At 40.2% G+C, this 14,531-nt stretch overlaps 1 protein-coding gene across 1 annotated transcript in view; it reads left to right on the top strand.

Annotated features, from left to right (window-relative positions):
* Positions 1 to 14,531, top strand: part of mdga1 (MAM domain containing glycosylphosphatidylinositol anchor 1) — a gene marked incomplete at its 3' end in the record, with an annotated part of 212,544 nt that overhangs the window by 120,230 nt on the left and 77,783 nt on the right. The window contains exons 5-6 of the mRNA XM_079250525.1: positions 628 to 824; positions 3,417 to 3,549. Of these exons, the coding sequence (XP_079106651.1) occupies positions 628 to 824; positions 3,417 to 3,549 (330 nt within the window). The remainder of the gene's footprint in view (positions 1 to 627; positions 825 to 3,416; positions 3,550 to 14,531) is intronic.

Genomic DNA, 14,531 nt, shown 5'->3' with positions numbered 1-14,531 from the left:
AAGGATAGAGGAGGGGGATGGTGATGCGGAGTGAAAGTGGCAGTGAGTTTTGGAGAGATGGCAGAAACCAGGGGAGAGCAGCCTCCATGCTTGTGACAGCAGCTGAAATCCTATCGAGTGGAGGAAAAGGGAGACGACACTCCTGTGAAGGAAAGGCTCAGTGAAAATGAAGCAAGTGGGGAGGAGAGGGAGAAATGACAGAAAATATATATAAATACGGTGTGTGGGAGAGTCATAGCAAGAGAAGAAATAGGCAAAATGCACATATTGTTTAGACATTGGCGGTTGGTAGAAATAGGTGTGAGTTTGGACAGTTCTGATCAGTGTGGATGGAGAAGAAACAGTAAAATGCAACAACATTTGGTCTTTCTCACAGCTGCATCTCATTACCAGATCCCATCTTTGCCATGTATAGTACGGCTAGTTAAGAGGTAACATTAAAAGTTTTTTTTTTTTTTTTTTTAACTGCACATAGTAGCAGTCCACATAGCACAATCTATTCTTCTCTATTTTCATTTGATAGGTGGAAAAAAAAACAGAAGAGCTACTTGGATGTAATAATCAATAACTCCTGGAGATATATCACTCTTTATGATTAGATTTTTTTTTCTTTTTTTTTTTCTACAGACCTTGATACGCCTGTTCTGACAGTGCACCAGACCATCAGCGATGTGCGCGGCAGTTACTACCAAGAGAGGACGGTATTTCTGCGCTGCACCGTCAACTCCAACCCTCCTGTACGATTCATCTGGAAACGTGGGAATAAGGTCATCGAACAGAGCAAGGACACTGGAGTGGACATCTACGAGCCTCTTTACACCCAGGTACACATGAATGTGTACTCAGAGCGGACATGTTACCAGGGGTAACGGTCACTCCCTGCTGCCTGCTTTTCCTTCGCTCACTACTTTTCACTGCTTCCCTTTTTTTTTTTCTCCTTTTCTGCTATGAAGTTTAATTAATGACTTTAGAAAAATGTTCACCTACTTGGTTTTTTTTTAGGTTTATGTCTAACAATCAGGATTAACATGAACATTATTTGATGCTTTATGGATGCTAGAACTCAAGAGGGTTTAAAACTGGAGCCGAACTCCACTTACCTCTCCACACCTTGAACAACCAATGAACAGTAACTGTAATTATGCCAGGCAGGTTTCTCTGAAACTGTGACTTTTTCTCCACTTTGTGAAACTATGTGCATCGGTTGCAGTTATAGATGTGTGTGTTAAAAATGTGTGTGTGTGTGTGGGGGGGGGGGGGGGGGGGGGTAAGATAGTCATTCCATGTTTTGCTTTCCTCTTTCAAACACATATTTCCAGAAGTATGATTTTAATGAACATTAAACAGTAATGATGCAGTCTTTAGCAATATTTAGGAACACATTCTACCTTTTTAGAGGCATTTCAGTTTTATTTTACAACTGTGCAAGTCATATACTCAACAGTGCTGCTCATGTATAGCATTTCAGCACAGTGCAGAAGTTGGAACTGTGTTCCATATCAGTGATACAGCCCTCTTCATTGGGTTTGTGGAAAGTTTATCCTAAAGCTGTCCAATTCATCAAGCTCCTTAATGTTATTTTTGCAACACCCTTTCACCCTTATCCCATTTTTTTGTCACATGATGTTAAGTGACACATACATACAATCAAAACTTTTATTTCTCACCCAGAAATGTAACATTCTCCATATCAATATTCTTGCACCCTTTTTGTGTTTACAACCAAGTCAAGATGCACAAACAAGCTTAAAGACGTATTATGTGACTTTCTGACCTTAAAACGTTGTGCTACAGACTTGTTTTATGACATAATGACATCATGTACATTTCTGCCCAGCAGCAATCCAAGACTGAGACGGCACTACACAACTTTTTCATTCAAGATGCGGCGTGACATTGCAGCAGAGTCTCACGTCACAAGCTATAAAATGGAAAAAAAAACACACTGGTGTTTTAAATATGCACAATACCTGATTCAGCAAAGAAATGTAAGAAGATTAAAAGACGGAAAGGGACAAAACAAATGTCTTTTGATAACTGGAGTGAGCTCACAGTAGACATAGGATGCAAGATGGATGCCGAATTATCCGTTGATAGGCGGTGCGTCACTGGGAAAATGGCAACAGTTCTGTAGTGTGCCTTGAAAAACACGACTCTCTGCAGCTGATTAAATCTTTTTTTTTTTTAGTATTTTTGTCTCAGCTGAAATGCCAGATAAAAATATTTTTTTTGTTTTAATGAAATTCGTTCAAGAATTTTTCTTGAAGTGAACGCCCAAATGTAAATACTTTTCATGTAAATGTATTTATGTTATGCAAAGCACTTTGAATTGTCTTGTACATGAAATACCTTGTACTTTACCTTTTCTTTCCATGCTTGGACATCCATAAAAAATAGTTCCATTCACATGGAATTGTAAAATAAGTTCCAATCGGTTTGTACTTCAGTTTGCCAACAATAAGTCAACATAACAACCAAATAAACAGTATCTATGACTGATCCCTAGGCTGAGCTCAGAATGGTTGTAGTAGAGCAGCTGCTCCTGTTTTTTTCCACTTATCAAAGCAGCAGTCAGCTACACAGCAGAACCCCTGGAGTTCAATTAAGCAGTCAGCAGAGCTCTTCCTCACGCTGCTGAAGACACTCTTATCTCATCGCCTACTCTATCAGACACAATGTCTCCATCTGAAAAATCATCAGTGATGTTGAAAAGGATGTGTAACTGCTTTTGTGTGTCCAAGGTGTCGGCTGTGTCCACATGAGAGGCACAGCTGTCAAAATAGCAAAAAACATGGATTTTTTTTTTAAATAAGAGGCAATAAATTTTTTTTTTTTTAATTTTTTTTTTAACCCACAATCAGATAATTTTAATTTTCCTGATGACCTTATGCAGAGGTTTTATCAAACAACTAATTTATGAAACTCCATATGCAGATTTGCAGTGGTTTAGCAGCTATCAGAGTAAAGAAGACGAACAAACACAGTATGTGGGTTCATCTCTGTGTGGATTTGACTCTGTTTACCAAACAGCAACTCATCAAAAATTGAAATGACTTTTAGACTAAATTAATAACCCAGTTTTACATCAATGATGGAGCTCAAAGCTCCATCATTGATGTAAAATCATTGAAACCTACATCAATGATGGAGCTCAAAGCTCCATCATTGATGTAGGTTTCTATAATGCAGTCGTCATATGAGATGTTTAGAACATTGTTAACGTGTCTTTCAAGGTTAGGTTTATCTGTATAGCACATTTACAATAACCCCAGTTGCACAAACTGCTGTACAATCTAAGAGCATCGTCCAACAAAAATGGAGATGAATCAGATTAATCCAAAAGATAAACTTGTGAGGAATTTTTAAAAGATTTGTTTTTATAGTGCATGACGATGTGTGTCGCTTGCCCCGTCTAGGGTGAGACCAAGGTGCTGAAGCTGAAAAATTTAAGACCCAAGGACTTTGATGATTACACTTGCCAGGTGTCCGTCCGCAATGTTTGTGGCATCCAAGACAAGTCCATCACCTTCAGGCTCACAAATAATACAAGTAAGTTTGATTTTTCTTCATTTTAAGGAAAAATAAACAAGTGCTTGATTTGCCGCACTCACAAACATGCATTATTCAGGGTATTTCTTTCCCCTTTAAATGTCTTCCTTTGATTATTTTGCTCCTGTTCTCATTCTTTAACACTCGCATCTGAATTTTCACTACACACTCGCTGTGACTTTCTTCAGGAATCTCTCACACGCTTTCTCTCATTGCTCAAATGTCTTCCATCCTCGCTTCAACAGGAAACAGCATTCTCCTTTCATCCTCTCATTTTCTTGCCCCCTCAAATATTTTCTCTCTGCACTCTTTTCTGAGCATCTTTTTTTTTTTTTTGTTCTTTGGCTTTTAACTCTGCTAAAATGTGCTATCAGTGTCTCTATCTTCTCGCCTGCCTCCCTGCGTGCCGCGTTGTCTGCCTGTCTAGTTTTTCTGTTGCTGAGAGCTCATCTCGGGGCTGTCAGCTGTAATTCAGTTGTCACGCTCCCTGTTATCTTCAATTCTCTCTGCACCGCTCTGTCCATCTACACGCCACCGCCCAGCAACTCTGTTACTTACGACAGCATTGTTGCCGTTGACAACCCTGTCAGGTTTGTTACGGTCAGCCTGATACACTACAAAAGAAAGGCTCAAGGTAGCCTTTTAGAATTTTTTTTTTTGTTTTACTGTTCATTTCTCCCTCTTTCTTTCTTCATTTTAACTCGATTCAGTAAAAACCAGTTAGCCTAAAAGTAAAAAGTCAGGTACTGTTTGAAAGGGAAGTGCCTTTTAACTTTTCTACATTTTTGTAGAGATTTTTGTTGTACTTCTGCATGAGTAAACACTCCAAAAATGTGAGGAAAAGTTAACTTGTTATGATTTTGTTGAGTAAGAGTAACTATCGGCTACAAATGCATTCTTACATATCAAATTTAACGTCTTTGAACACATAAACTTATGAGATCAACACTCCCTTTAAGCAATGCTTCAACATTTTCAGTAAAGCACTGTTTTAGATGAAAAGGTCTATCTCACACTGTTTTTCTTTCTCATCAGTAGCGGCAACCAACCTGCCTTGATTTTGATCAAAGGTAACACATTCTGCCAACTAGCGCCTCTAAGGCTCTGTAGCTTAAATATGCAGCTCATTAATTGCATCCATAAAAAAAAAAAAAAGTAAAGCGTTTAAACAGCAAGTCTTGTCATTATCAAGGTTTCCAGGAGGGATGTGGACACTCCAGGGAGTCCCTGATAGCGAACAAGATAAATTCAGGCTCAAAACAGCACACCACACTTTACATTGATATGTTCCGCACACAACATAAAAATGGAGGTCTGTAATGAAGCAGAGAAAATAAAGGATTTCGAGCTACGTGGTTATCTGAGAAGTCTAATTAGTTGTGTTGTGTGGATTGATACTGACATATTGGTTCCTCCAATATGAACTGTTTATACTCTAAAAAAATTATTCTCAAACTAAATCTTCTTCTCATTGTTAACAGAAACATAGTGGAAAGTAACTAAACTTTTGGAACAGGTAGGAACTACTTATTCTTCCGCCTGCCATTGTCATATGTGAAATAAGGCACAGTGTAGCATCGCAGCAGTGTGCTGCCCACTCACTGATCAGTGATCAATCAATCCAAGTATGAAGACATTTCAGTTCCACAAACAACAGTGATGCGTAGCTTGATGTGTGGGAAGATCAGAAACCTTTATTTAAACATCTGAGAACCATCCAGAACTCAGAAGCAGAGGTTATGAGAAGATGATGATCTGAAGAAGAGGACAGGTGCTGCTTTAAGGCAAGACAGATGATGGGTACTCCAGGTACTATACATGTACTATCAGTTACTATTCATGTACTATTAGGTACTACCCGGGTACAGAGGGAGCACATGGAGAGGTGTTTGGTGGCATGTAACACTGGTTTTGAATTTTCGGATAATAATTCCCATTTGTCTGTTATCAAACAGGAGTTCCTACAATCTCTGCACAAATACTTCTCATGTTGTTGTTGTGCAGTAAAAAATATGGTTATGATGATACACAATAAGTAATAAAATAAGTGCTACAATTCAATTCAACTTTATTTGTATAGCGCCACTTCACAACAATGTTGTCACAGGGCACTTTACATACACAAATCAACATACACATCATTTCGAGCCAGTTCAAGATGGCGCCGCTGTGTATGGCACGCCGTCCGGGTCTGCTGAGTTTGCTGTCAGTTTTAGCTTTTATCGTTGTTGTCATTCGAAATGTATCACCTCTGCTTGTGTACGATCGCCTCACGCTGCTACAAATACGCGACAACATAACCAACTTGCCTGGATGTGCTGAAAATGGACAATCAAACCCGCCACCACCGTTTCTAGCCTCAGTGCCAGCCTATCTGTGGCATCCTTTCTGTGTGTTGCCTCGCAACAAGAAACATAGGAGACGTGGAAAGAGAAGCGGTGTACGAGTCAAGATAAAAGCTTACCTCGCATCCAGTTTATCCGATTCGTGTGAGCCAGCCCGTTTTAAGGAAATATCCACGGAATACGGAGGATTGGACCTACATCGCTCTCTGCAATACAGCTATCGTTGGCTCCGACCGGCACTCCCTGGCGCCGGCTGTCCTCCTGTTCCTTGTCGCCGGCCTGCGTGGATCCAGCGGCGGGGCTGCGTGAAGGAGAATCTTCGCTCGCTCTGTCGTGCTGCTCCTTTGTCACCAGTGAAATCCATGCCGGTGCACGCAGCTCTGTTGAACGCTCGTTCAATCACAAATAAGACATTTGTCCTAAATGATTTTATTTCCACGCACGATTTGGATTTCCTCATGGTCACGGAAACCTGGCTTAGGCCAGGTGACAACAGCGCTTTTTCCGAGCTCCTCCCCCCTGGCTACTCCTTCCTGAGCTCACCGAGGTTGGCAGGCCGTGGAGGCGGGCTTGCCACTGTGTACAAACATAACATCAGCTGTCGCTCTATCCCTTGTAAGAGCTACAGTAGCTTTGAGCACCTAGTATTTCTGTTACAACTGGCATCCCCCACACTGTGTGCTGTTCTATATCGCCCCCCCAAATATAATAAGGATTTCATTTCTGAATTTTCTGATTTTCTTTCTGATATAATGCCCAAATATGACAGTTTTCTTTTTTGTGGGGACTTGAACATTCATGTCTGTTGCCCATCGAGTAATTTGTCAACTGACTTTCAAAACCTGTTAGCCTCATTTGATTTAACTCAGTCAGTAAAATCACCCACACATAGACTCGGTCACACATTGGACCTCATAATGTCACATGGTCTCCCAGTAAATATTTCAGAGATATTGGACACGTGCATCTCAGACCACCTCCCCATTCTTTTTGACTTCACAGCTCCTTCAGCTCAAGCTAAATCTTCTGCCCCAGCTTGTAGCCGTCGTACTTTTACTTCCGCTACAGCAGGTGAATTTGCTGCTGCCTTTATGGGTACTGGTTTGTATGCTCTGGGTGAACTGGAACATCTGTGCCCAGAGGAATTTATTTCCTCTTTTAATTCTACCTGCTCAGAAATTCTGGACTGTGTTGCACCCTTTAAGCTGAGGTCCATCAAACCTAAACCAGATCCCTGGCTGAATAACACCACACATGCCCTGAGAAGGCGCTGCAGGCAGGCTGAACGGAGATGGAAGAAAGACAAGCTGCATGTGTCTCTGGGCATACTGAGAGACTGTCTTTCTGACTATCAAAATGCTGTTAAGGAAGCCAAATGTAAATATCTTTCAACTGTTATTTCCACTAGCAGTAATCGCCCTCAAGTTTTGTTCAATACAATCCAGTCTGTGACTAATCCTTCGGACAATGTGTTGATAAATGTGTCTAAATCCACCTGTGACGCATTTCTCCATCATTTCACAGACAAGGTGGCCTCTGTTAGACAGAGCATTAGCAACAATAGTGCTGCAGCTACTGCTCCACCTTGTGCCCCGCCTTTTGCCCCTGCTGCTGTGTTGACTGTGTTTGAGCCAGTATCACTCTCTCAGCTCTGTGAAGTGGTTCAGAAGCTGAGACCAACAAGCTGTCCCTTGGACATTGTCCCATCTAGAGTTTTAAAACAGGTTTTTGACACAGTGGGGCCATGTCTACTTCCTTTTTTCAATTCCTGCCTGCTGTTAGGGTCTGTTCCGGCTGTTTTTAAGCAGGCTGTGGTCAGGCCACTTATCAAGAAACCTAACCTAGACCCAGCAGTTCTCTCAAATTTCAGACCCGTGTCCCATCTGCCATTTCTCTCTAAAGTATTGGAAAAGCTGGTTTTTTCACAATTACAATCATTTTTGGATCAGAATCACATTTTTGAGAGGTTTCAGTCTGGTTTCAGAACACGCCACAGCACAGAGTCAGCACTCCTTAAGGTGCAAAATGATGTCTTGCTCTCCCTGGATTTAAAGCAACCTGTGCTGTTGGTAATGCTTGATCTTACCGCAGCATTTGACACAGTGGACCACTCTGTCCTTCTCACTCGCTTAGCCCAGCAAGTGGGTCTTCAGGGACCTGTGCTCCAATGGTTCAAGTCATACCTGACTGATAGATCTTTCTCAGTAATGATTAATGACCTCTCTTCATCTTCAGCTCCTCTGTCTTCCGGTGTGCCACAGGGTTCCATTCTTGGCCCTGTTCTGTTCTCTTTGTATATGTTGCCCCTCGGCTCTGTGATATCCCGCCATAATGTCTCATTCCACTTGTATGCAGACGATCTCCAAATCTATCTGCCAGTTTCCCAGAACTCCTCAGACACACAGTCCATCTACAGGTGTCTGGATGACATTAAGCAGTGGCTATCGCAAAACTTCCTCTGTCTGAATGAGTCAAAATCTGAATTTATCCTCTTTGGTGCCCCCAGCCCAGCAAATGCAGCTCCATTGTTCACACCTCTCACCAACCATCTCAGTCAGACAGTTAGGAACCTTGGAGTGACGTTGGACAATAATCTCAGACTCAATAAACAAATAGACTCTGTGGTCAGGGCAAGCTTTTTTCAGCTTCGCCAGTTGGCCAAAATCAAATCCTTTCTCACTCGTCAAGACCTTGAAACAGCCATCCACGCCTTCATCAGTTCACGTTTGGACTATTGCAACGCCCTCTACATTGGACTCAGCCAGGCTTCTCTGCACCGTCTACAGCTTGTGCAGAATGCAGCTGCCCGCCTTCTCACCAACACACGCAAACATGACCATATCTCCCCTGTACTGTTCTCTCTACACTGGCTCCCGGTTCAGTTCAGAATTCAATTCAAAATCCTTCTGTTTGTTTTCTGCTCCATCCATGGCCTTGCACCTCCGTACCTTTGCGACCTCCTGACTCCTCACCAGCCCAGCAGAGCCCTGCGCTCCTCTGATCAGCACCTCCTGGTGGTCCCTCGGTCTAGGTGTAAACAGTGGGGCGATCGGGCCTTCGCAGTGGCAGGGCCCAAACTCTGGAACTCTCTGCCTCTGGAGTTACGCTCCATCATGGACCTGCCTCTGTTTAAGGCCAGGCTAAAGACTCATCTATTTAGATCAGCCTTTGGCTGTTGAGATTTTTACATGTGAATGAACTGCTATTTTATATTTTTACTTGTTTTTATCTTTGTTCAGCACTTTGGTCAACTAAGGTTGTTGTAAAGCGCTTTATAAATAAAATTTGATTGATTGATTGATTGAATTCATGCATATCCTATAATAGAAACCAACTGATTGCATTGACTCGCTACTGACTTCGATCCAATCCCCCATCCTGAGCATACACACGGCGACAGTGGGAAGGAAAAAACTCCCCTTTAACAGGAAGAAAACCTCCGGCAGAACTCGGCTCAGGAAAGACATCAATAAGTTCACATAAAACCAATTACAATAGGAGCTACTGGGAATAAAACAGACACTGTGAGGTTTTAAAGAAGATTTAATAAGAATGAAGAAAAATTTTTTGATAGATAGATAGATAGATAGATAGATAGATATCATATGTCCCTGTGCTATAAAAACAGTACCAGATCGGATGGCCTCCCTCCATTCAGTGTACCGACCACAGGGATGTTTTGTATTCCAGATAAAGACAAACTAAAAAAGGTGTAGTTAAGGTAACTTTACTTTAAAAGTTGTTGATGCACTTTGGTTGGAGAGTTGTGGGAGGAGACAGGACTTTCAGAGGAAAGAAGAAAACAGAATAGATGGAGAAAAAAGACAGGACATTATAGATAGTTTGTGTAAAACATGAGTTGATTCTTCACTTTGGTCTCTTGAGGTGTGTAGGTGGTAGTGGATGGTGGACCTCAGTATTTCTAAATCCCTGGTTACGGCCCTGATAATGCCTTTGGAAGATAAGAAACAGTGAGTCTGCTAAATAAGCTGAAGGTAGAGAAATGGAACAAAACTAATAAAGCATGTGAAAACACTCCAAATAAACAAACTTTGATAATGTTGAGAGAATTAAAAGAAAAACTGAGCAAAGAGTTAACTGTAGATAAAAGGCGTGAAATAAAAGCTGAAGAATGAAAACAACACATTCAGATGGTCATGACTAATGAAGCAAGTTCAGGTGAGTGTACTCTTACTATATCAATCATGACAGAAATCACAAAATAGCAGAGATGATGGAGTACAATCAAGGAGTAAAGTAAAGATGTAACATCTTAAATGTCTTTTCCTCTCTTTTTTAAAGTTAAAAAGTGTCAGTTCTGAAATCAACACATGGGGAAAGAAAAACTGTCTCAACAGGTCTTAAGGCTTCTGCTGTGTGATAGGTATCCTTCACTCTAAGTGCCATCGTCTTTCTCTCCTCCTCTCGAGCTCCTGCAGTTTAAATCAATTGCATCCCGGCTGTACAGTCGGCACACACACACAAATACACACAGATACACAGCAACCACAACAATAATCATCTTTCTGGCATCAGGGCTCAGAGACTTGCCAAAACAGCCAATCTGTCTGGACCTTACAGACCGGTGGAAAACACACTGTTTATCGTCTATGTGTGGATGTGTATACATGTCTCTCAAGAAAAAACCCAAACAAGGAGCCAAAAATAAAAATAGACAAGAAAAAAAATGAAGAATGAAGTTTGATTGAAGTGTTTTTTGTTTTTAAGCCCTGGCCTGGTGTGCAGAGGAGGTACAGAACTGATGGAAGAAATAAACTTGACGTGATGACTAAAGAGAACCTAATTTCAGAAGTTTTCAGAAAACAGCAGCTACTGAGTTAAAACTCCACTTATTTTACAGCAGAGAGCATGCACACCTGTATGATGTCATAAGGATGTCTTACCTGATCAGCCTTAATTTGCATAAACAATTGACTTGAAAAAATCTTTAGAAATGGTTATCTATTAATATATGTAGCGTTTGTCACAGTAGTTTTGAGTACATACATCTATAACAGCAGCCTCACATTTAAATCTTTGAGATAACGCAATGTGAAAGCAAACAAAATACATTTTCAAACAAGTGGAAATGCTATTTTAGAAAATTACATCTCAAAATTCACTTTCTGTACTGTTGAATGAACCAAAGAAGCAAACAAGGGAAACATGGTTTAAATGAGATGGAAAGAAAATTAGAAAGCAGACATAGAACAGAGGATACAAAAACAGGTAGAGAAGCAGATGGCCATTGACACAGAGAAGGCATAAAAAAAGAGGAAAACAGTTGCTCTTTTCTATCCTCTAAAATATATTTTTCATAATGAGTGTATTATGTTATTCCCCACCGTGTTCCATGTTTTGTCCTTGTAGCCACAGTCCCTGCTTAGATTATATTCATCCAATGAGGTAACGCCATCATGTCTGATTCACCGCACTGGGACAAGAGGATTGATTGATTTTTATTTCATAATCCCAGCTCGGGATTTGAGTATCGGACTTCTGCCCTCCAGTAACTGCTGCCAGTGACCAAATCCTCTTTCCTTGCCTCTCATAAAAAGGAACATGGGGTAAAGCTGTGGAGTCTTTCATATTGTTTAACCTGCTGGAGTGCAGAGGTGGAGGGGATAATGGAACAAGAGCAGGATATGTGGAGGAATGTTAAATCATAGATAAAACTACCACCTCAAGACAATACAGTTATTTCCTTTTTTTCCCCCAGAAGAGGCTTCAAAAGGGAATTAAAATAAGCATGTCCAGCTGAAGGAATGATTTCTATCACAACATTTAAACAGTGTCTAATGTGCCTCAAACTGTTTCACTGTTAATTACGCAGCACAAACATATACCTCTGCTTTAAGATTTTATTTATATTAAAATAGGAATATTTGAAACATTTGTGCATTTCCTTGCCTCCAAGGCAACTGATCAGCTTCGGGTGATAATTCTGTTGGTTTCTTACTCTCCTCATACTCCTTAGATCATCTCTCCTTGTAGTGCAGAGCACAGGAGGATATGCAGGAGGTGCACAGAGAAGCAGCAGAGTTCTAAACACAGACAACACACCATGATGCATTCAAGGCTCTTACTGTAGTCGACTCGCTACTGACAGCTGCTCTGAGATCAAGCCGGGACCCAGTAGGATTCCTGTATTAGTTAGTAAAAGAAAAAAATTGAAAGCAGTCAACTTGTGGGGTGTATGGATCTAATCTGTTAACTGTACCATGAGACCTGGACCGACCGAGACCTGTGGAAACTTCTTAAAGCTAGCTTTACTTAATATTTAATCTCTGTCTAACAGGTCGTTGTCAGTTAATAACTTCATTATTTCTCACACTTTAGACTTTCTATTAGTGACAGAAACATTGTTAACAGAAGATACAAGTGCTACTATTCTTAATGAAACAACCTCATTTGTTTTATGAATACATGTCAAAAAGCAGGGAAAGAAGGAGAGAAGATGCCCTATTTAAGGAGTTAAGTTAAGAGATTTTATTCAGAATAAAAAGTAATCAATCAGAAGTAATCTTGTGGGCAGTAAAACGTCGGATACTTCTCTGCAGCTGCTTTTATGTAGGGCTGTAATCTATGCTTGAGTGATGTTATATGAGAAAGACAATCGTGAAAATAAAAACAGAAACAAAGCTAATAGCACAACATCTGCTATCTTTCAAATATATATATATATATAAATATATATATATATATATATATATATATATATATATATATATATATATATGTATGTATATATATATATATATATATATATATATATATATACACTGTGATGGACTGGCGAGCTGTCCAGGGTGTACCCTGCCTGTCGCCCAATGCCAGCTGGGATAGGCTCCAGCTTCCCTGCGACCCTGAATTGGATTAAGCGGTTTAGAAAATGGATGGATGGATATATATATATATATATATATATAAATATATATATATATATATATATATATATATATATATATATATATATGTTTTTTTTATTTTTTTTTTTTATGATGATTTTCTTTTATTTTTATAATTTCTGTAGGAATGCATGCTTTTGACCTCCCATCATGGATTGCTACAAGAAGCACTTCAGAGACATCCAGACCATTTCTCATGAGTTTCAAATACAGTCAATTTGGGGGTTCATAGCGATGGCGCTCCCATAGGCAAGAAATGTATTGTTGTATTACGGCTCTGATCAGTTCAAGTGATTGAACTCTGTGATTGTGGCTTCAGAGCTCTGTGAATTTTTGTTCTTTGCACTCTGGTTTTAAAAACAGACTCTTGCTGTAATTTTCAGATTAATTTAGAGTGAGTGAGTCATATTCAACATTTCACATGAATTCACAACTTTTTTGAAAAGGGAGATGACAATTTAAGGGGTCAAACACAATTCCTAAACGGCATTATGGTGAAATCTTTTCTTGTTTCAGACTCAAAATTTGAATTAGATCAGCCCAAAACATACTGTCTTGACACAAGCAATGTTTAGTTCATTCATTTTTATTACTCCAGTTCAGGGTCAAGGAAAGCTGGAGCCTATCCCAGCAATTAGTAGCTGAGGGTCAGTGCATGCCATGGACAAGTCGCCAGACCATCGCAGGGCAGGCAGAGGTTTTGTGTAGTTAAAATATCAATCAAGCTGCAGGTTGACCGTTTCTTTCGTTGTGTTGTCATGCATACCGCATGAACAACTACAACCAGTGTAAACCTTTAAGGATAACTTAAATCAATACCTTCATATCCTTTAATACTTCAGTATACCCATGCAGTGTGGGTGTACATGTGAAAAATCATATTAATGGCTTTGTCTTTCACAGGTGTGAGGACCAAATTCGGTCCTAGATAACACAGAATCTTTGTCCCAAATATGGACTGAGGCTTAGTTACAACCTACATTAGACCTTGAAAGACAGAAATGACTCAGTTAGTTAAAGACAAGTTCACGTTACAGGATAATTAGGCCAATTTTTGTTCAGATATCCCCCTTAAGATCAAAGCCAGCAAAGGCCCAATTGTTGGATGTTTGCAAACAACATTGTGTCTGATTTTTCCCATTGTGTGGAGTGTGTTTAAAAAATGATTTTGTCCTGTCTGATCCACTTGGAATGTCTTGGAAGGACAGACTGGAAATAAAGAACATGTTTAATATTTGAGACTAGAAATCCTGTAATGTGTGGGGTGCTCTGAGAGGAGCTGAGCACACACAGTGTTATAATCCCTAGTAGTTTGGAATGATTGTGGTAATGTTATTACTGTTTTTGTCTTGTTAGCACTGGTGCTAGCATCTAGCATCTATTCCAAGGATGCAGTCTTGACTCTCAAATGGGTCGTGGGAGATTTTATGAGGGTCGCCAAATAAAGTATTTCTCCTTCAGTCTGCAGTACTGATCAAGACTTGAATTGTCAAGTTAACCTTTCAGCCAGATGAGGAAACTTATTGCTTTTTTTTTTTCAACTTTTCCTGGAACTTCAGCCCTAAATGTTTTGAGTCTAGGCCCGAGAGGGCTCTGATCTGCACACACATTACTGGATGAGGTGAAACCAGCCTTTCCCAAACTGGTAGATCTAATTACCATGGTGGCCCCATGGAATACTGGCACCTCAGGTCATTCTGATGCAAATTTCCAACCTTACAATTAGAGG

This window comes from Telmatherina bonti (assembly GCF_933228915.1).
Source record: "Telmatherina bonti genome assembly, chromosome: 1".
Classification (NCBI taxonomy): Eukaryota; Metazoa; Chordata; class Actinopteri; order Atheriniformes; family Telmatherinidae; genus Telmatherina; species Telmatherina bonti.
The sequence above is the reverse complement of the archived record's forward strand: the minus strand, read 5'-3'. Positions and strand labels throughout refer to the sequence as shown.